General features: G+C 42.6%; 1 protein-coding gene across 1 annotated transcript; it reads right to left on the reverse strand.

The window, feature by feature from the left end:
* Nucleotides 1-1,528: 1,528 nt before the first annotated feature.
* LOC308111989 (transmembrane protein 150A-like) lies at nt 1,529-10,348 on the reverse strand. The gene is made up of 7 exons (XM_080467154.1): nt 10,227-10,348; nt 9,456-9,503; nt 9,278-9,364; nt 8,806-8,873; nt 6,666-6,793; nt 6,397-6,574; nt 1,529-4,486 (listed from the first exon to the last, which is right to left on the reverse strand). The coding sequence occupies exons 1-7, from the start codon at nt 10,322-10,324 to the stop codon at nt 4,185-4,187; spliced, it is 909 nt and encodes a 302-aa protein (XP_080323280.1). The 5' UTR covers nt 10,325-10,348; the 3' UTR covers nt 1,529-4,184.
* Nucleotides 10,349-22,974: the final 12,626 nt, after the last annotated feature.

The following is a 22,974-nucleotide window of genomic DNA, read 5'->3' on the forward strand; positions in this document are numbered from 1 at the left end:
TAATGAAAGAAGACTTTCCCCGCTATATTGTGCTTTTATTTTGGTAAAAATCATAAAGATTAAATAGAAATAAGTAAAAAAATTGTTAAATTTATAGTTTTAATTGCATTGTACTTGGTTACTACTTGGTGGTGGTGTTGGGGGTGGGGCTAGTGCTAATTTACTTGTAAATGTTCATTTGTATTATTTTAAAGGAAAAAAATGATAACAAAAGTCTATATCTTATTTTCTATCATTGGTTTCTGCTGTCCGCCCTAAACGCTCCATGTTGTCAGGGCAAAAGAGGAAACGTGTTCCTCAACGGACAGGATGTGTAAACAGGATGCAGTGGAGAGAGAGAGAGAGAGAGAGAGAGAGAGAGAGAGAGAGAGAGAGAGAGAGAGAGAGAGAGAGAGAGAGAGAGTCGCTCTGCAGGAAGCAGTTCACTCTTGACCTACTGAGGATGAAAAACAAGCTTTATGAAATCCCTCTGGACTGGGCCGTGGTGAAGTGGTTCGCTCCTGCTCCTCACAGCATGAGGGCCCCTGGTTCAGGTCTGGGTTGGAGTGCAGACTGAGGAGTCCTCCTCCAGTCCAGAAACACTGAGGTTGGTCAGTGACACCGAAGCTGCTGGTTGTCCCTCGATGGACTGGTGGTCTGTCCCTCCACTAAGTCAGCTGGGATGGCTTCCAGCACCCGGCGACCCTGAGATGGATGAATTCCTCAGTCTCTTCCTGGAACTCGAGACAGACTCCACCTTGTCATGGAGGTTAAATTATCACTCACAGGACTCGACGTTCCTGTTGGCGCTAAAGATAGTTCTGGATGAGTCTGGCTGGTTTCCTCTGTTGCCTAAAACATTTAAACCTTCCTGCTTGAAGAACAAGAAGCACTTTCACCCCAAACCTTCCTGAAGATCTTCCACAGCCCTGAACACACACAATGCTTTTATTTTTACTCCAAAAAAAACACTGGCACGTCCCGTGATGTTTTATTATTTGAGAAAATGTGTTAAAAGCAGATCTGACTTGAGTCACTGTTCAGTCACGAGAGGTTGTTTACGTCATCGATTCCACTCTGCAGTTTGTTTACTTCTACGTCTGTCACTACTCCGAGCTGTGAACTACAGGACGGGTTAATATTAAATGACCAAATGTGCACATATTTTACAACTTAAAGCTTCACATTTTCCCTAAATGGGATCAGTTTCTTACTGTTTTATACGAGGACAATGCTTTCTCTTTATTCATTCCCCATATTTAGCCTCGGGTTAAAAAAGAATTAGGTATTCTGTGATTTTCATCTAATTTTTTAGTACGAGGAGGAAGTTCAGCGACCAAACATGATCGCCCAGTTTGTTGTTTTCTGAGAGACTCCGTCATAATAACAACAAACAACATGTAATAATTTATCATTTTTATTTCATATTTGAATATAAATCTCTGTCAAAAGAAAATACCTAACCGATAGACAAATCATACATATTTACACAATTTATAAAAGGAAACAGAATCATTTGTGTCGACTTGATTTTTTTTTTTTTCCCCGAGGGATTTCTTCACCGTTTTCATTGTTATACACATTTTTTCAAACAAATTAAAAACAAAGAAATAGGACCGGTACATTTTATTGACATTGGTTTCTGTGTTGTAGAGACAAGTACATGTCAGGCAGCCTTTTTTTAGTGTGTGTGTGTGTGTGTTCTCCCACAGAAATCCCCCGCGGACGGCTCACTGAAGTGCATATTCTGACAGAAAAGCAACAAAAAAACAACAGAAGTTTCCACCGTTGAAAGAAATATTTGGCCTGTGGAAGATGGTCTGATGGTGTTACAAGTTAAACTCAGCCCTGATGTGTGGGCTCGTACGAGCTGCCATTTGGAGTCTCGCGACTCGGTTACAGTTTGGTGAATTCGGCTACAGCTGAACATAAAAAAACAACAACAACAACAAAAAAAAAAAAAAAAAGTTCCCCCGGCACAGAGCGAGGGGGGTAAGGCTCAAACCGGACACTGAATCACACACCCGCTGCAGAAACACCAAAACAAAACAATCAAAACTCCTGCGAGTCCAGTCTGTGTGTTTTTGGCAAGATTTGCAGAACAAAACAGGATTGCTGCGTTCCCACAAAGAATGGTTCTTTAAACAAAAAAAAAAGAAGAAGATGATTATGCATCTTGTGTAACCCCACAGAGACTTCTGTAAATCACCATCAAATACTTCAAATCATCGTGCTGAAACTGCAGCGTTCACTTTGGAACAGCGACTCCGCTAAAAGATAAAAAGAGGTAGGTGACGTGACCTTTTTCCAACGTGTGTATTGCTGCTGGCATCCAGTGTGTTCTCAGACAGGCGTGTTGAAAACAGGCAGAACACTGTGAGTCCGCGCGTTTAGGATAAAGTGTGAGCAGTGTGGCGTCTGTGGCAGTCCTCCGCAAGGACCCGCGCGTACGACTCGGAGGCTCTGGCCAGATCAAACACTCCCGGATGAACCTGCGGCGGCCACGGAAACAAGAGCTTACGCTTTCCTGGAGGGACTCCGACCATCGCGAAGAGTCCTAAACCCTGAAACCCTGGGTTGATAGTTGTCATGTTAAAAGTCGTTAAAAACAGGTTTTAAGCGATGCATTGTGCAGATCTTCTCAAACGCTTAAATATCAATATTATCGTTTCAGTGTCCGTGTTACATGGAAAACGTTTCTAATGTATTTAATGTAAAACAGGACGGCATAACGATCGCTTCCTCGTTTCTACGAGAACTTTTACTGTCAATATGTAAACATGGCAAGTTTAGCAATTAGTCAGCAGCTCCTTTCCTGTCTACATTTTACAGCCAGTATCTGCAAATACTGCAGCTCAACGTGAGAACACCAGAAACATGGTTTGTGTTGAAAATAAAATACAATAAAATAAAATATGGAGTGTTTGAAATGACTTTACGCCTCGCAGAATCTTACACACGGGTCCTTTTTAAAAAATTAAATAAAACAATTCTAAATACATGACTTTGCCATCAGTTTACAGCCGGAGTGATATCTGGTGGTTGGAACACTTTTCAGGCGACGTCTTGTGTAAGTACTGAAAAGGCTTCGCGACACTTGGTGCTCTAAACTCCCATAAGGCTTCCAAGGGTCCAGCCTGGAATCAAAATCAACGTGTGGACCAGAGTTACTTCTGTTAACGCGTCAGTCGGATCGGTTTTCCTCCCAGATGTAGGTCACTTCAAATGTCTCGCTGTTATTTAAAAACAAGAAGAGCCCCCGTGTTCAACTGTGACACGCTGCGAAAAAAAAAAAAGGCATTATTCACTCCAGTGGAGCGGAACTTATCCAATGACTGATGGCGATTATTGCATCGGACGTGACATCGGAGAAATGTAAAAACAAACAAAAACAAAGGAGCATAAAGTGGAAATGTTAGAAAAGCAGTGACGTGTGGGAGAGGGCGGGAATGGCAGCAACAGCGAGGCTCCATCTTCAGCTTAAAGTGACTTAAAGAAAAGACCATTCCTCGCTCACATACGAGGTGATTTGGAGAATGACAGTGGCTCAGGATACATTTGATTTCGGAAATAAACACCATCAGCATTCACCGTCAAATTATCAGTGCAACCAAATGAAAAAAAATTAAAATTAAAAAAGTGAAATGAAAGATGTTTACGGATCTTTTTTTCGGATCGTTTGTGATGGATTGATTAAGAGGCCGAGTGCTCACAGCCTGGAAAACATACATCAACTATTCACTTTTTTTAAACATTCAGTGTTTTTCTACCCACTACACAAACTCAAAAGTTGAACATAAACTGTTCTCTCATTCAAAAAGAAATGTGCCGTGCAGAGATTTGGAAAAAGGCCAAAGCAGGTGGGCAACACGACGCTTCGGAGACGAGACTCTGGGAAGCGGTTTCAAGGACTTCCTGTTTCCACGGTGGTTTCAGTGCTCTGCTCTGATGCAGACCTGCGCGTCAACATCTTAGAAAACATTCGTGCTTCTGGCGCTCCAGGCCGGCTGCACGGACAGAACCGAGCCGTGGCCACGCGCCGACGCCGGGGTCAAAACGAAGACGGTAGAGCATTACTGAAGAAATTACCTGGTGATTGATCGATGGTCAAACATGTCAGAACTCACTCTCTTCCTCTGTCAGGTTGCTTTAGCCCGGCAGCCCATGATGCACCTCTGCAGTGACGTTGGCGCGGCGGTGCAGAGCTACAATATGGCGATGCTCTCTGTGGTGCAGTTGAGATGTGTGGAGGTGCTGCTGCCACCGGGGGACTTGAGGCCCTTGGTGGCTCCGCCCAGAGCCGAGCCCCGGGCCCGGGGGCCCATGATGACGCCCGAGCCGAGGTGGTGGCTCTGCTGCAGCCCCGCCGTCATGGTCTCGCTGGTGACCGTGCCGAACTCGTAGGTGAAGGTGCCGTAGAAGACCAGGATGTCCACGGTGAAGACCCACTCGCAGATGGCCGCGGCGTGCTGCAGGACGAAGCTCTCGTGGATGAAGAAGATGCCGCCTGAGAGGAGGAGCAGTTGAGGAGAGCAACCTGAGGAGAACAACTTGAAGGGAACAACCTGAGGAGAACAACCTGAAGGGTACAACCTGAGGGGAACAACCTGAGGGGAACAACCTGAGGAGAACAACCTGAGGGGAATAACCTGAGAGGAATAACCTGAGGAGAACAACCTGAGGAGAACAACCTGAGAGGAATAACCTGAGAGGAATAACCTGAGAGGAATAACCTGAGAGGAACAACCTGAGGGGAATAACCTGAGGGGAATAACCTGAGAGGAACAACCTGAGAGGAACAACCTGAGAGGAACAACCTGAGGAGAACAACCTGAGGAGAACAACCTGAGGAGAACAACCTGAGAGGAACAACCTGAGGGGAACAACCTGAGGGGAACAACCTGAGGGGAACAACCTGAGGAGAACAACCTGAGGGGAACAACCTGAGGGGAACAACCTGAGGGGAACAACCTGAGAGGAACAACCTGAGGGGAACAACCTGAGGGGAACAACCTGAGGAGAACAACCTGAGAGGAACAACCTGAGGAGAACAACCTGAGGAGAACAACCTGAGAGGAACAACCTGAGAGGAACAACCTGAGAGGAACAACCTGAGAGGAACAACCTGAGGAGAACAACCTGAGGAGAACAACCTGAGAGGAACAACCTGAGAGGAACAACCTGAGAGGAACAACCTGAGGAGAACAACCTGAGGAGAACAACCTGAGGAGAACAACCTGAGAGGAACAACCTGAGGGGAACAACCTGAGGGGAACAACCTGAGGGGAACAACCTGAGGAGAACAACCTGAGGGGAACAACCTGAGGGGAACAACCTGAGGGGAACAACCTGAGGGGAACAACCTGAGGGGAACAACCTGAGAGGAACAACCTGAGGGGAACAACCTGAGGGGAACAACCTGAGGAGAACAACCTGAGAGGAACAACCTGAGAGGAACAACCTGAGGAGAACAACCTGAGAGGAACAACCTGAGGAGAACAACCTGAGGGGAACAACCTGAGAGGAACAACCTGAGAGGAACAACCTGAAGGGAACAACCTGAAGGGAACAACCTGAGGAGAACAACCTGAGGAGAACAACCTGAGAGGAACAACCTGAAGAGAACAACCTGAGGGGAACAACCTGAGGGGAACAACCTGAGGAGAACAACCTGAGGAGGAGAACAACCTGAGGAGGAGAACAACCTGAGGAGGAGAACAACCTGAGGGGAACAACCTGAGGAGAACAACCTGAGGAGAACAACCTGAAGGGAACAACCTGAAGGGAACAACCTGAGGAGAACAACCTGAAGGGAACAACCTGAGGGGAACAACCTGAGGGGAACAACCTGAGGGGAACAACCTGAGGAGAACAACCTGAGAGGAACAACCCGAGGAGAACAACCCGAGGAGAACAACCCGAGGAGAACAACCCGAGGGGAACAACCTGAGGGAACAACCTGAGGGGAACAACCTGAGGGGAACAACCTGAGGAGAACAACCTGAGGAGAACAACCCGAGGAGAACAACCCGAGGAGAACAACCTGAGGAGAACAACCCGAGGAGAACAACCTGAGGGGAACAACCTGAGGGGAACAACCTGAGGGGAACAACCTGAGGGGAACAACCTGAGGGGAACAACCTGAGGAGAACAACCTGAGGAGAACAACCTGAGGAGAACAACCCGAGGAGAACAACCCGAGGAGAACAACCCGAGGAGAACAACCTGAGGAGAACAACCCGAGGAGAACAACCTGAGGGGAACAACCTGAGGGGAACAACCTGAGGGAAAAACCTGAGGGGAACAACCTGAGGGCAAAAACCTGAGGGAAAAACCTGAGAGCAACAACCTGAAGGGAACAGCCTGAGGAGAACAAACTGAAGGGAACAACCAGAGAACAGATCTAGTGAAGGATACTGAGGACTAGAAACACCATGGCTCCCACTGCCAGCGCTACACGGAAATGAGCCATCCAGTAGTCGAGTGCTGTCACGGCCACCCGGTAGGTGAGCACACACTGCAGGCACACAAACAGCAGCCCCGCTGGAAACGCCACCCCGGCGCCCACGTAGTGAACAGATTTGGCGTGATCGACCTGTCGGACAGAGAAGAAGTTTATCTGCACCGCGAGGGGCTTGGAATGAATCAACGTCTTGACTCGCTGACGCCGTTGTTCAACAGCTCACCTGGAAGTTGCCCACCATGACCAGGCCGATGGCGTTGGTGCAGCCGGACACGAGGGCGCTGGTGTTCACCCAGCAGCGGTGGCTGTGCTCGATCACCTGGGCGTAGCGTAGATAGCACACCATCACCACTGCAGGAGGGAAAAAGACACCGTCACCGAGCAATCCAGTGAATACTGACTGACCTGGGGGGGATGGAACGGATCCCGGCTGACAACGTGTGAAGGCTGAACAGGTCATCCGTTCATCGCACGCACGCACACAAAGAGAGAGAGGCGTGTCACAAATTCACAGAAACGTCCGTCTCTGGCCTGGGGGAGGAAGTAACAGTCAAATTCTGATGATCAGAGAGGTTGGCAGGTAGACGGAGTCTTGATGAGCTGCTGAAGATCAAACCAGGCACGACAATGTGATTTTGAATATTGCTGGGTTGTTGGTGCCACACAGGCTGATCGACTGGGATTTCAACACACAAACATCTCTGGAGTTTACAGAGAATGATACCCAGTAAGCCGCGGCTCTCCGAGTCAATAAGCCTTGTTGATGCCGGAGGTCAGAGATGATAAAAAGTCATGTGGATGCACATTTTCCCAGCTTTGCGTTCATGTTCTTCTCTGAGCCGAATGAGAGCGGCTGATGGAGGTGGCGTCAGTCATTCTGCTGACGTTAAGACTATCAGCCTTGCTTCACTGCCGTCTCACACAGGAAGCTCTCTCTCTCACCTATTGACAGCTCGGATTTCATAACGGGACCCACTTCTTGCATCAGTGTTTGAAAACTATCAACCTGCACCCAGGAAGAGGAATACGACCCAGGAAAGACACGACCACGATCAAATAAAAGTCCTGAAGGTCTGAATCAAAGCTTTTGAAAAGCTTTCAGTGAGAGAATGAAGGCGAGTACGGACGAGACCGAGAACAAAATCTCTAGAAACACAAATGCAAGGGAGTCAAGATAACGAGGGCTGGAATGCACCGGGAAAGCCTTGGAGGAGTAAAGGTGGGGGGAATAACGAAGAAGGAATACAGGACAGACACAATTAAGTTGAGACTGAAGGAAATTGGGGCAGGAAGTGAGCTGTGATGAAATGAGACGGGAGGAATAATGGCCATGGATACCGGGTGCACACAGGGGGAAACCACAGAGGGGGGAAGTGGAAGGAACACTGCATTCATTATTGATTAGAGAGCATGGGCTATTTCTCGGAGGCCAGTGGCTGATGTCTGCAGGCACCACAGAGGATTAATATGACACACAGAGCAGGCAGTGGAGATGCATTAAACACCTCTCACCTCACCTGCTCACCCTCTCATTATATTAGTGTTACCGAGCACAAGGTAGCAGTGCCATTGTCATTGAAATGTGGGCCACAGATCTAAACAGATTTATGTTCATTAAATCCTAAATAATCAGGATTTATCAATTCAGGTTTTTCAGGATATACTGTAATATTTGCATATTTGTCAAAAACAAACCACTCTACTACACTGTAACAAACCAGGTATGAAAAGAGAAACACCGCTGCAAAGAAGATTTCAGGTTTTTATGAGATTAAAAAGCGAAGGACAAAGTTATGCCATGTGTTACTATTTTTGGAGGTTCGCTGTATTTTGCACCAGGTTGAACTACCAACTAACAAACATTCACTTAAACATGGGCTATTTTTATTGTTATTTTACTGACGCGGCCAGCTCTGGATAAAATGTGGCTCCTGAACTAAGATGAGTTTCACTCCCCTGATTTATCTGAAGAAATAAACAAATCTACAGGTAAAAAGGATTTTACAGCAATAATCACACATTTTTCAGGGTTTTCACTGGACCAGGATGCTCATCTCATTTAGATCTTCATTTTACAATCAAATCGCTTGAAAGGTGGCGTAAACTACTGTCCCACAATGCAATGTGTTACTACAAGAGTGCAGTAAAAATCAAATAGACTTAATGTGTGTATGTTTGGATGTTTAAAAATAGTCACGTCAGACGTTTTCTGTGTACAGTGTATAAGTTCAATTACAGTCTTTCACAATTTTATAATTGGATGAACTTGATGCTGCAACTGGGATTTAAACCCACGTTCCCTTCACTAAGAGTCTAAGCTCATCATCATCATCATCAACAACAACAATGATCTGAGGCCTTACCCATGAAGGCTCCAACGTTGCCGATCAGGCTGAACAGGCAGCTTTCAGGAGGGTAGGAGCCACATTTACTGTGGAGGTCGAGGAAAACAATAATACTGCATAAGCAAATACAAGGATGTCACGTCATAACAACATTAAAATGAGCTGCTGGTTCCGATTCCAATCCAGATATAACACTGATTCTTAGATGAGGAAATACAGATTACCGCATACTACAAGAAAAAGCCTCAGTTTCTAGATGCCGTCGCACACGAGTGCCTTCACTCGTCTGTGCTTAGAGGCTCATTTGCAGATTAAACAAGTGCACTTCCTGCAAAGCGTGGGTTAATGACTGTCACCGAATTACAGCATAACAAGGTGCTAATTCATGCCTGGGGCCTTGTCTGGCACAAAATGGCTTTGGTATTGTGCAGAAACAAAGATGTGAAGAGTAGCAAGGAAGAAGAGGAGGAGGAGAGGTAGAAAAGCAGACCTGATGAGGGGAATGTCCTGGATGGTGCAGCACGTCTTGGGGAAGCCTGGTCGCAGGAGCTCCTCTGTGCATGTGACATTGTAAGACCTGCAGTTGTGACATAATGAGATCAGTTTGTTCCTTTCTTAAAAATGGGTTTAAAAAGGAGTAAAAACTTATTTTAGAGGAGGTTGCATACCAGTTCTCCACAGGACACACGTGGTGATTCATCACAGCCATGGCATATCTACAGGGGAAGAGGACGCCGTCATTTAGGCCCCATTCTTATGACAACATTTCAAGGGAAGACATTGTTTTTGCATTTTCGTTTGAGAAAAGTTTTGGGTTTACACAGCAACGTTCTGAAAACGATGCTCATCTACACGGCAGTGGAAGAAACACTGAAAACGATGACGTTCATGGGTGCTGTTTGTTTTTGTAATGAAACCACACGTAGAACAATGCGCTAGAAATATTAACAAGGGGAGTAAACTGACATTCGTATGGACGGACCATGAAGTTGGATTATTATTACTACCTTGTCCCAGGACTGGGAGTCATGACACTCTGGAGGCAAACGTTGTTGCACACGTGCAGAAGAACTTTTTACTATGGCCGTGGCGCACATGCACAGCAGCAGCGTTTCCGACTTCTACACGGAGACGGAACCCAAGCATTTTCAAAAACAGTGACTCTGAGCACTGTTGTGTAAAGTGACACCCAAAACGCATCATAAGCCTTGCATTTTCATTTGAAAAAGTTGCTGTGTGAACAGGCCATTTGAGAAAATGTCAAATGTCACACACACGGAGACGGGAGTGATTTAATCCCTGATGACACAAGATATTTACAGGACACTACGTAACTATAAATATATTTGTCCTTGTTCCTCCAGCACCTGCTAACATCAACAGTAGGCTTAAGTGTGACGGTGTGACACGGACACATTTTCATTTCCACTGCGACTCACACGATCCATATTCCTGTGATGGAGAAGGCAGACAGGCTGACAGGCAGGACGATCCAGGCAGTCATTGGGCTGGCAGTGAGCTGGTTACGTGGGGACATGAGAGGACAAAAGGGAGGAACGGCACAGCTCTTCAGCTCCACAGGGCCCTGCAACCAGCAGCAACCTGAAAGAGGAGAAAGGACTGTGGTCAGACGGCTGCGACTGCTGGAGTTAGAATAATTACCCTGTGATTGAAAGTTTTATTTTGCACAAGGTTTATTTAAAAAAAAAAAAATAGGACAGGCCTGAGCGTTATCAAAATCACAATAGCAAAGCACAATTGCAGTGTCTACTAAAACTCCCACAGATGACGCAAAGGAAGGTGTAATGAGCTGAACATCTTGTAGAGAGCACGGGGACATTTCAGAGTGTCCTGAGGGTTCTTTAATACAATCAAAAACAGCCTACTTGACCAGCTATGATGAGGCTTGTAACAGATAAATGATGTCTTGATAGGAAGTATGTTAAGCAGAGCAGCAGCAGCCACACAAAAGAAACAAGACCCTCACCATTGTGGAAAATATTAAATTACAATACAAGACAAAGGTAACAGCCGGCTGACGTGCACATATGTCGAGTTCCTGCATGACAGAGAGGTCCAACGTGCATGTGCTGCTACAGAGACGAATAAAAACAAGTCTCATTATCACACAACTGAAAATCTGATTAAAAGTCTTTTCATAGGCTTGTGATGTACAATGAGTGCTGGACAGAGAGATAACCCTACGGGAGAGGCCCGATGTGTCACGGTACCGAGAGGAATTCATTTCTTCGCATATCGTTGCAGAACATCAGTGCAAAATGGTATTTACAGAGGCAAGACTCCACTGTTGACTGTAAATGAAAACATTCTCTGCAGTCAAAGCTCTCTGCATAAAGCTGTACATTTTACACACTCCCAAACCGTCCAACCTTCCAACACTGGAAATGGAGCCTTTCCGCACCATGAAACCGACCCCGACTGCACGAGTACAACAGCACTTCTTGAAAAGAGAGAAACAGCAGAATTGAGCCGTTAACGGCAATGTCAAGGCAAAGTGTAGCCAAGGTCATCTCTGTGGTGGAGAAACAAGACGGGCTGTACCACTTCACTCAGTGTACAGTTACAAGTGTGTCCTTGGCTCGGAGGGAAAATAAGAGTCTACCAGGGTGAGCTAGACTTCAATAAATCCACACAAAAAAGGCTTTGTGATTATTATGATTAGTGAAGCAGAAAGTGTCTTCTGCAAGGATGTTAATGTCAGATTTCTGTATTGAAAACCTTTTCAAGATTATATAAAAGTTAGCTCAAGATTTACGATCTTTATGATAGTTCCATTACCCATCAGTCAATGCACAGGAATATTAGTGGGTATGATCTTTATAATATGATTTTCTCATCTTTTTTTGTCATTTTTCAAAGAAAATGGGTTAAATTCACTGATCTCAGCTTCTCAAAATCTCATTGGGGAAGAAACATGAAGACATACTTTTGGTATTTGTAAACTGGCTTTGATGATATTCAGCCTCAATATATTTCAATATTTTCCTAAAAACTTTACCTGCAATAAAGGTAAGTGGAAGCATATTTTGCAAAGTAAATTGTCACAATGAGGTGCTTTATCTTTTCAGGCTGGACAGGATCACAGCATCTCCAGATAAACAATATCAAAGGTAGATGTAGACAAAACTGACTACTCAGGCTTTAACAGAGGAACAAAAAGAAAAAAGAGGAACATTTGTACTCGGTGTTGAGTACTGCTTCTAATAGTTCTTATGACACGTTTAGAATTTAGATTCTTTTTACATCATATTACCTAATTTCATGTCAATGAACTATAATCTAAATTCATCTTCTCTCTCCCCCTCCTTCCTTGCAGGATGTCTTACAGTGGAACTGGAAGTTCATGGTCCGAGCCTCCTGCCCCATCACGTCTGCAGCCAGTGGATTTAAGTCTGTTTGCCTGTTGCTCTCCGTCATGTACTTATCTTTCTCTCTCCATCTACCCTCTCATCCTAACCACAACTACAGAAAGGTGCCACCTCTCAGCCTGGTTCTGCAAAGGTTTTCTTCCTGTTAAAAGTTTTTCATCACCACCATCACTTGTTCTTGCTCATGTGAAATTGTTTGGTTTTTCTCTGTAAAAGTGCCTTGAAATGACCGTGTTGTATTTAGCTCTGTATAAATAAGCTTGAATTGAATCTGCTGACACATTTGGTTTCTTTGTGTTAAACTTTATGAGGATCGCCTTCAAACTCACAGCCTTAGAATATTATAACACCACGAAACATTACCACGAGAGTAGTTTCCACTGGTGTCTTACAGTGACTGCTCCAGCTGCATCAGAGCAGAAAAATAAAGATTTGCAGCCGAGTGGAAATGTGGTCGATTACTTCTCTCAGAAGTTTGTCCCAGTTTTCATAGCCGGCGTTTGTGTTTTGGTTACATAACTTGGCTCAGGCCAATAACATGGCTCAGGTCATGACAGTGCAGGTAAGTGGCAGCTGTCAGAAACCAGGACAAGGTTTATTTGTGAAACAGTATCTTTACTTTATTCAATCAACTTGAACAAATGGAGATTCAAATAATCAGGATGGTGTTTCATCCTAGAAAAGGCACAAATGCAAAAGCCACATATACTTGAAAAACATAATCAGGACGCTCAGGTTAATGTTTAAATACTAAAATATGCTGATGTTTCTATGGTGAAATTATTGCAACACTAAAACTGTAAACTTGTGCTATAACTATGGAATTTTGATTGAAGAGTAGTTTTGCCTCGTCGTCGTGGTGGAAAACATTTTTATGCATGTTCACGGAATCTCATATGACATGTTTTGCTGAACGATGAGCTTAGCAACTGCTTTGTTAGGAGAGCGAGCAGGTGTTTTTTTTTTTTTTTTTTTTTAAGATAGGGATGCAGTTTAAAGGTTAATTGGTTTCCAACTCCATGTCCATTATTGATATCCTCTGTACTCCAGAGGACAATGACTCATCTGTCTCAATGACCACCCCCATCTGCCACACATGCTCCTTTCTCTGAACAGACATTATCAAAACAGACCTCAAGTCACAGGAGGACACAGTCATTTCACTTGAAAAGGTTTATATCATATTCATTTGTTCTTACTCTTCATTTTCGGGTGTGACTTTCCATGCCCACTGTGACCGTTTGTCTGCTGCTGTCAGAGATTGCCAACAGAATGTCATTTCATGTACAATAAAGGCATTTTGATCTTAATCAACTTGATTTGGAGGGTTTTTATTTATGCCTTAATCCGTTGTCCTTGTCCTTGCAATCCACTTTTCTTTGACATAAGGAGATAAATTAGACAAGACATTACCCAGATTCTCTGTAAACGCCAAATCATTCCATGATAATGAAAAAAAAAAAACCTCTTAAGCTCAATAAAATGTAAAAACACATTTACTTTTTGCCCTGAGGTTGTGATTTTGTTTTGTTTTAATAGTTCCAACACAGGCAGATCTCCAGCACTCGACAGCAGCTTCCTCGTGTGTTTTGGAGTAAAGCAAAGTCGTTAACTCGTGTGAATGTGTAAAGTCAGCAGTGGAGTGCCAGCTAAAGCTTTTGGTTTTGCCGTCTTATATGTAGAGCTGTGAGCGAAGGTCAGAGTACATTCTGCAAGGTGCACTTGTTCTAAATCTCTCCACGCCAGATAGTGAAGATGCAAAATGACCATTTTTAAAATATAAAGAAAATCTTTTTTTGCTGGACATGCATCAAAAGACATGACCTAGTGTTCCTGCTTACCCACACAAAAGGAGGAAAGGTTTGGAAATAAATCTGTAGTATGCACTAACTGCAGTGGTCAGTGATGTGACTAATCATTCTAATATTTTAACTTAGAAAACAAACAGCATTGTTGAAAACTTACATTCTTATTTGATTAAGTTTGGGTACTGAGACATCCAGACTGAAACAGACAAAAAAGCCGACACAATTTATGGCTGTCCTACTTAATTTGGGATCTTTTCCGGAATTTCTTTTCTTCGTACCTTCTGTATGTGAGAGATAATGAACTAGTCCCAAGTTTTTAAATGAGCTGCACTAAACTGAAGGGGAAAATAGCTTTTTGAAATGACATAGTGACAGACAGTCTCAGCAATTACACATGATTAATGTCTCTAGAAGAGCGGTGTCCAGTCTCAGTTCTCAAGGTCCACTGTCCTACAGTACTTGGATGTCTGCCAGCTTTGACACAACTGAATTGAATAAATATGTTATCATCAATCTCTAAAGAAAGCCTGATAATGGGCCAACCATTGCAATCAGTGTGTTCAGAGAGACGAATAAAACATGATGGTCAGCGGCCCTTCATCACTACGACTGGCCAGTACCATCATTTTTGGTTTATGATTGTGCTTTTCAGGATTTCTGTTTCCTCTTGCTGGTTTTGCACAAGATTCCAATCACTCTGCATCTCATTCTGACCATTTGTTTGTCTCAACTGTGGTCAGTTTAGATTTCTCTATTATCTTTCCATGCTTAATTCTGTTTTGCGTCTTTCTGTTGCCAACTTGCATCTTTGCGGTCGTTAGTATATATTTTGCATCTCTTTTCGGTTGTTTGGTGTATCTTTCTAGGATACGTGTCAGACTAGAAAGCCCTGAGCCAGGAGGTGTGATCCATAACATAAGCAGAGTGAAAAGAATGGGCTCGCTAATATCTCATTATACCAACTTGTAAGATTTTAGTAACAACAATAAAGTTGACTGTTTGATGTAGCAACTGCTGTGAACTGCTACGTCAATACATATCTACGTCATCCTGCAAGGGCGTGTTCACTTCCCCCTGTTTGATCCGGACCGGAGTTCTCTCCAGGGAAAAACTGTTTCGTTTGGGCGACGTGAACACTCCCACAAACTCTGAACCGGAGCCAAGAAGCGATCTCTGATCCCCTTCAAATGCTAATTCTCGGTTCGTTTACAAGCCATCTTTCTAGCGGGCAGGGTGAGGCGACAGGGGGGAGGATTCTGTGTAGTAAACAAAATGCTAATTACGTGAATCAGAACAAGCAGACACACAAGATAAAGGCCCCGTTTACACGACAACGAATTAGAGTGTATCCGCAAAACGTTCTTCACTTTTGGGGGGTCCGTTTCCACGGCACCAGTTTGCAGATGCACTCAAAGTTTTTAATCCGGCTCCCAAGGTGGAAAGATTCTTTCACGGCACAAATCCCTCCTGCAGAGACTGATGGAGGCTACAGAGCCTGTTACTGCGCATGCACATCTCTCCACCTCCCTCCTGCTCATTCAGTTGTAAACAAACATGGCGGCCGAGTAGTGGTACGACCCACGGTCCATATTCTAGTTTTCAATCGTCCAGATCAGTAGTTTAATAGTTGAGACTCACCCCCGATAGCATCCGATGTGCCATCAGTCCATGTGGATGTCGGGTGCTCTCCATTTTCATCACGTTTATAGTGTATTGTTCTCTGTTCACGTCTGTGTAGTTTCATTACAAAATCAAGCAACAGCGCCCTCCAGTGGCCCGGAATACTAACTACATCGTTGTCTCTGTGTCCGCTGCTGCAGTGTAAACGCACTCCTTTTTTTAGCGGATTAGGTGTTGTCACGTGAAACGTTGTCGTGTAAACAGGGCCAAAGTTGGAAAATATCTCCCGGGCCGACGTGGCGTAGTGATTAAGACATAAAGTAGTGAAAAATGCACTCATTGATATCTGGTCTGAAGACTATATAATATCATGGTTGTTTGTGGCTAACCATTAGCCACGAGCGAACTAGCCTAGCCACCATGGGCTAAAGAGGCGGGACTTCTGGGGTACATCCAAAAAGTCCCTCCTATCTCCTTATCGATCGACTTTACCTTAACCCCGTGGATGACGTCACGGGGTTAAGGAAAGGTGTTAGGAGGCTTCTTAAAGGAGTTAGTGAAAGGCGATCAAGTTGGTGTGGCAGTCGGACTGCACTTTCACATAGTGATGTCATAATAATCCGACGGCGGCGCAAGTTAGTGACGTCCAAGTTTCCGAAAATGGACTACAAAAAGCGCATTTGGATTTTATATGATTTAAAGTTGTTCAAGGCAGATTATTGCTTTGGTAACTGATATGATCTGCTCCCTTTTTCCGACATCGTGAGTTTCCCTGAACGCTCGTATGAGCGGGTCCCTTTGAATGTTGTCGCCACAAGGACTTGTGGGGCAACATGAGCACGCCTCATTTGCTAAAGGATGCATTAGGGGTTCCTAGGCTAAAGGAGGCTCTAAAGGAAGCAACGAGCCTCCTTTCCTTTGCTTATTTGGACAGTCCTTATCATGGCTGCCATACAAAACACTTCCGGGGTGAAGGAGAAGTGGATAGATAAGGAGTTAGGAGGGACAATTCGGACGTACCCCTGGTTTCGGTCTGGACCAATCAATGAGCCGTGTTTCTTCTTGACTTCCTCTCTGGTGTTTGTTTCTTGCGACAGCACCTCCAAACCAGCATCTATTGTAATTGCGTTACATTTTCCAGGGGGTTTGATTCAGTCTCAAAAGTGAATGTGAACGCCACCCGAACCAAATGCAGGTGTAAAAATTCTCAGCTCCCCTTCAAGTGAACCAAGTCCCAGACTATCTGAATGTGAAAGGCCTCTAAGTACACTACTCATACAATCAGGAGGAAAATGTATGACGCCAACCAAAAAGTGAGTAGTTCTTCTCCTACTATATATGTGCAGGAGAAAATGTTTGTATAAAGAAGACTGAGAATGTTCATTTTTACAGCATTTACATAATAATTAGTAAACCATCATTTTCAAGTAGTGACAGTGTCTTGCAATTTTCTCTGCTACATTTCTATCAGTTTTAAATAGCACCAATCACACTGAGTGGTATTTGGAGGCAGCACTTTGTCAGTGACAGCAGTTGCAGTGACATTAACAACAATTAATCCAATTTTACTGATCGGATTGAAATGGTGTCATGTAAACACATCTATCTGATTATATTGGTCCTGTCTGCTTCAAATAATGACCTGATCAAAGGAGGGAGACTAACCTTGATTATGATCTAATCAGAGTCCATGTAAACAGTATGTTGGATTGATTCCTGCTGATGGAGGTTTGTTTACGTGCCTGCTATGTGGCATTACTATTTGACACTTCAGAGAGGGCCTATTGAAAATAACAATGATGACGAAGCAGAACTGGGTGATGCAGGAGACAAAACTGCTACATCATGAAAAAAAACTTGGGAAAAAAACCCCCAAACCTCTGAACAAAGGGATTGTTTCTTTGGTATTACAGATTCAAAAGAGACACAACACGCTTGACATGTGAAGCTTGGTTTAGCTAACAAATCCATCTGTCTGACTCCCTGGTAAAGTGAGAAATAGGATCATGTACCATGTCATGGTAGCGATCGATCCACTGACTGGATCGAATAGTCTTGGTGCATGCAATACCTGCACATCTGACCACTTTATTCAGTGTCCAAGTCAAGGGGATAATCTGATTAGAAAGAATGCAATCACATTGACAAAAAAATAAAAAATGAACACGTAAACACAGCTACTGTCAGAAGATGATCTCAGGCTATCTTTGGTCCCAAAGCCATGACAACAGTGATCCGCAAATCTCACCATTTTCACAACACAAGACCACCTTTCTGGAGTGATTCCTTATCTTTCATCTGGAACAGGTCAGAAATCACACAGTGTGTCTCCTCTCTTAATGCAAGCCAAACAAGTGGACTGGAAGTGTGAATAACAGACCTCAGTGTGGCTCCAAACCAACGCTGGGCCAGTTTTAATGAACTGTGAACACACCACAAACCAAAACCAGGACTAAACAAAGGATGCTGGAAACGTTAGAAGCGCCACATCCGGACAGGATGTGGTCTTCGATCTTCGATCAATGAAATACAATAACAACTTCTTAACTGAAAACGAAGAGTCAATGTATTGATCAAACATGAATACCATCACAATGAATTGTTTTATTAGTTATATCAAAAAAACTAAAATCTAGTGACTCAGGTTGAAAAGCAAACTTATTTAAACTTTGGTCTTGACCAACAAATTACACCACAAGTGTTAACACTGCTGAGTTGAATTATTTTAACTTAATGTGACAACCATGACACAAAGACACACGAGATGTAAGATTAGGGACAACTTAAGAGGAGCAGCTAAAGTTCAGAAGCAAGTTGCAGATATGAGCCAAGTAGTTGAATAAGTTCCAGATTGTATAAAACACTTTGAGGAGCAACATGACCCAGGATAAAGACTTACTTCACAGGGAAACTGACTGTTGTGACGTCCTGGGAGGAGGGGGGGCATAACTGCCTTATTGCCCCCACAGACATTCACAGTAAATATTCGCCACTGCACTGGTAAAGATTCGAAACGACAGCGACAATGTGTAGCTTTTGCACACCTCTCCCTGCACTTACTCGCTCATTCACATTGGGCTCCCATAACCGGAGAAACCGGAGTCACATCCCGGAGCACCGGGACTCGGTACCGTTAGCCCCGTTAGCTCCCAGCTAGCCGGCTAGCCGCAGCTTCATTTCCGCTAACATAAGCGACAAGCGGCGCAACAAAAAGCACGCAAGGGATAAAAATACAAGCGGTGCCGGGAAAACAAATGTCGGAAAATTAGTTTGGACCTACCTTCCACCTGCTATGCCCGCACCAGACCCCAACAACCTTGGTTTCCTTTAAAAAAAAAAAACAACGATTTTCTTTTTAGCAAATGAGGCTAACCACGTAAAAGACTTCCGCTCGGGATTGTCAAAATAAAAGTTTTGGTTCGTAGGAATAAACTTTTTCCATATCGTAAGAATTACACTGCTGTTTCTTCCAATATAGCAGCAAGTGAAATATTTAAACTACTATTTCAACTATTTCTCATGTGTGGTTAAGCTACGCAAACTTTTCTGTCTTATTCCTCAATAAACGGGTCGTCTTGATGGAAGTAGTTGGGACGCTTTTATTTCCACACAATCTGATGATCTGATAATCTGTGGTGTTAGTGTAGATAATCTAACTTGACACAGACCTCTGAGCTCTGTCAGGCCCTGCACTGCAACACCTCTGGAGTTTTTGGTGAGGATGTGCAATAAATAGTCCAGTGAGAACCTGATCAGAAACACTCCAGGAAAAACACACATTTACAGAGATTAAATTAATATTTTCTGTTCAAAAATTTGTATTTCATGGTCTCGAATATCTAATTTGAGGAAACAAATTAATACTTTGTGTTCTTGACATACTATTTTCATGGTCTCAAATCAATATTTCATGGCTTCAAATTAATATTTTGTGGCCACAAAATAGTATTTTGTAGCCTCAAATTAGAATTAGTTGTTATTTCGGGGCCTCAAATTAGTATTCGTTTTTATTTCGGGGCCTCAAATTAGTATTTTGTGACCTGAAATTAATATTTTGTTGCCCCAAAATAATACTTCATGGCTTCAAATAAGTATTTTGTGGCCTCAAACTAGTATTTAGTTTCCACATATTACTATTTTATGGCCTCAAATTGGTATTTCATATCTACAAAACAGTATTTCTTGGCCTCAAATTAGTATTTTGCGGCTACGAATAATTATTTTGTAGTCTTGAATTAGTATACAAATTATTATTTCATTGTCTCAAAAAAGTATTTTAAAAAAGTTTTATTTCTGATGTCATATTTAAGGCTCCGTATGATAGTTATTTACTCAGAATAACAAAAAGTGACATTCAACAAAAGCTTTTGTAATATTTTAGAATTTGGTTTCATTATGAGACAGTTATTTAAACCCACATGTAGTTAATCACTTCACCACTGCTTGTTATTATTCACTTGCTGATTCTAGTTAGGCCGCTCAGCGTTATGGTGGCTAATGCTCTCATAGTGAGGATATCGTTGCATAATTTCACCTGTGTGAGTGATGTTCCTTCTCTCGACACCAAGATTTTCCTGGAAATACGAACCTGCACTTGGGTTTAAATAACAACGTTGTGTAGAAGCTGGATAGAGGGGTGGGTTTTATAGGTGACCAGTCACAGGGTTGTAATTGCAAACTTTTTGTTGTAAATCCTAAAACAAAAACAACACAAATGACCTTCCTTGTCTTTCCTAACTGAAAATTTGACCTGTGATAAGAGTATAAATGTTCATCCAATAATAATGAATGTTTTCATCGAAAAAGTGACATTGTAAAAATTAAATATCAGGCAAAGGACAAGTACCTGAGACAAAATACAACATGAAATCAGCTGAAGGTAATTTAGCCACAACTACTCTTATTTTATTTTTACATTTGTTTTCGTGTACATGGTTAAATTTTGTCTTTGTTTCAAATACTTTTGAATTAAAAGCAAAGAATATTTGACTTTATTCCTTGGATACTTTAGAAACTGTATGTCTGAACTGACCTACAATAATCTGCAGTATTGGTCTGTATTTGATCCTGCAGCACATCTCCGCTCGGAACAAAATATTGGACCATATTTCGATCTACATTTTCACGTATTATCTGCTTAACAGACCGAACAGTGATTCAACTCTTCGTACACTTAGATTATACTATATTATACACGGCAAACTGCCTAATAACAGACATTGTATTGTATTTTCTCTTGAGTCCCTCATTGTGCCTCATTTTTAACTTTCAGTCCAAACTTGAAATGTAACACTCGGTACCACCTCCTTTGAGTCATGTTTTTTAACACTTCACAAATCTTTGGCTTTAGTGTGAACAGAGTTGAGTCATTCATGAGTAATTCCTCAGGACAATATCAGAATGTCTCCATGAGAGACTTGGATGGTCTTTTTCCTCACGCCTCCCGTCAAATGCAGCTCACAGGAGCACTTTCAGAGCAAGAATAAAAATGATAATTAAAAAAAAAAAAGCATTATCAGATCTACTGTGACAGTATGTTTCCAGAGGAACAGACTTCAATCTCCATGTTGTTGCTGAAATGATTGTAAAAGCCACACATCCATGCATTTAGAGATCTAAGCTTTCACTTCTTTTATTTGCAAGATGCCGTCTCCTATTTTACTATAAGATGACTAAAATTCCATTGAGTCGTCAGTGGCTCCGTGATGTAATCTTCTTTTTAAAGAAAGAAAAGACGGGATGTTCTTTTGGGTCTTTGTGACCTTTCTTGGGATAACTCCAAGAAGTTTTACAATCATTAGTGGCCACGTTTATTCTTCTCTGCGTTTGGATTAAGGGACCCACCACTCTCTTACTTTCTGTCTTTTCTGTTTTCCCTCCCAAGTTTTTATTTTGTTACTGAATGTGTGTTTTCAGTTAATTGTATAATGTGTTTTTTAGAGTCTAACTAAAATTACTTTCCATTTTGTCACTATATTTAAAGTTTTTCAAACGAGATATGAAAAAACCCCCAAAAAAACCCAAACCAAGTAAGTCCTAATTATTGTCTTTGTTTTGAGATCTTTTGGTTTTACCCAGCCCCACAATGAAGGTCAGTGCTGGATAATTTGATCCGACCCTGTATTTGTATAATTTCATCAGCGTGAGGTCGGCCCACACACTACCATTGTTACTGAACAATCCGTGTTTGGATTTTGTTTTCAGCCGTAAATAACATAGAATGTATACAGCTCGAGGCTTTACCAGCCCATAGAAGGGATTATAACCCACATACTTGTTTTACTAAGCAGCTTTACAAAGAGACTTTAGTAAATTTCATCTGTAAGACATGCTGCGACGGGAAGGAAAACATAGATCTTCAGAGTAGATGATTCTAATCCCTGTGAAACACAAAGAGGGATGAATGTCTCGTTTTGCTGCTCTGCTTCCTGAAGGATTCCTGGATCAATGACCTAACAAATGCCGACTTCAAATGCGAATTAACTTTGTTCATCTCTTGCGTAATAACAACCATGAGAAAAAGATTGTGAGCAACGACCATCCCAAAGTGCTGTGGCATCAGTTCTCAGTCTTTAATTAATATCTATGAAAAGTTGTTGTTTTTTTATCCGTGTCTCATGCAACTCGACTGGTTTTAAAACCCCCACTGAAAAAAACCCCACAGATTTAATGTACATCATGACACAAGATTGTTTGTATTGTTCAAGGGCTTCAAAAATCAGATTTAAACATGTCAAAGAAAAGCAGAATGAAACATTCTGGGACACATCACCCTGCTTTTATTCTGCTTCTGTATGAGAGTAGATGTGGCCTTTTCTGGCTGTTCTAATAATCTGATAAATCAGTCAATGTGATTCAGTTCGTGTTGTGGAAACTACATTTCAACCTGTACCATCTATAAATTTACAGATTGTGAATAACAACCTCACTGAAAGGCGGGCCATTTGACTTTCATGTGAAAATAACACTGAATATTCCTTTTATTAAGGATTCGAAAAAATAAGTTGATCCAATTTAAACGACCACAAATTATATCCTCCTGCAGTTTTACTTCAAACTTCACAGCACATTTTATTGTTAATATAGTCCTTTTTTTTCTTTTTTTCTCGGAGGTAGGCCGTATCAGTTTGTTTCCTGAAAGGCAAGTTAGAAGCAAATTTGCTTTACATATATGAATAAAAGCTTCATGGACTGTCCCATATTACTATTATTTAACCATTAAATTTGGTAAACTCACATCAAAACAAATGTTGAGTCGATGGTAACCACAGTCCTATCTATAGATAGCTGTTGTATGCAGGAGTAGTAAAATGACAACATCTTTGCGTCAGACGAGTATCTGCTGCTCACAATCAGTGAACCACTACATC

Source organism: Lipophrys pholis, assembly GCF_963383615.2.
Source record: "Lipophrys pholis genome assembly, chromosome: 7".
NCBI classification, from domain to species: Eukaryota; Metazoa; Chordata; class Actinopteri; order Blenniiformes; family Blenniidae; genus Lipophrys; species Lipophrys pholis.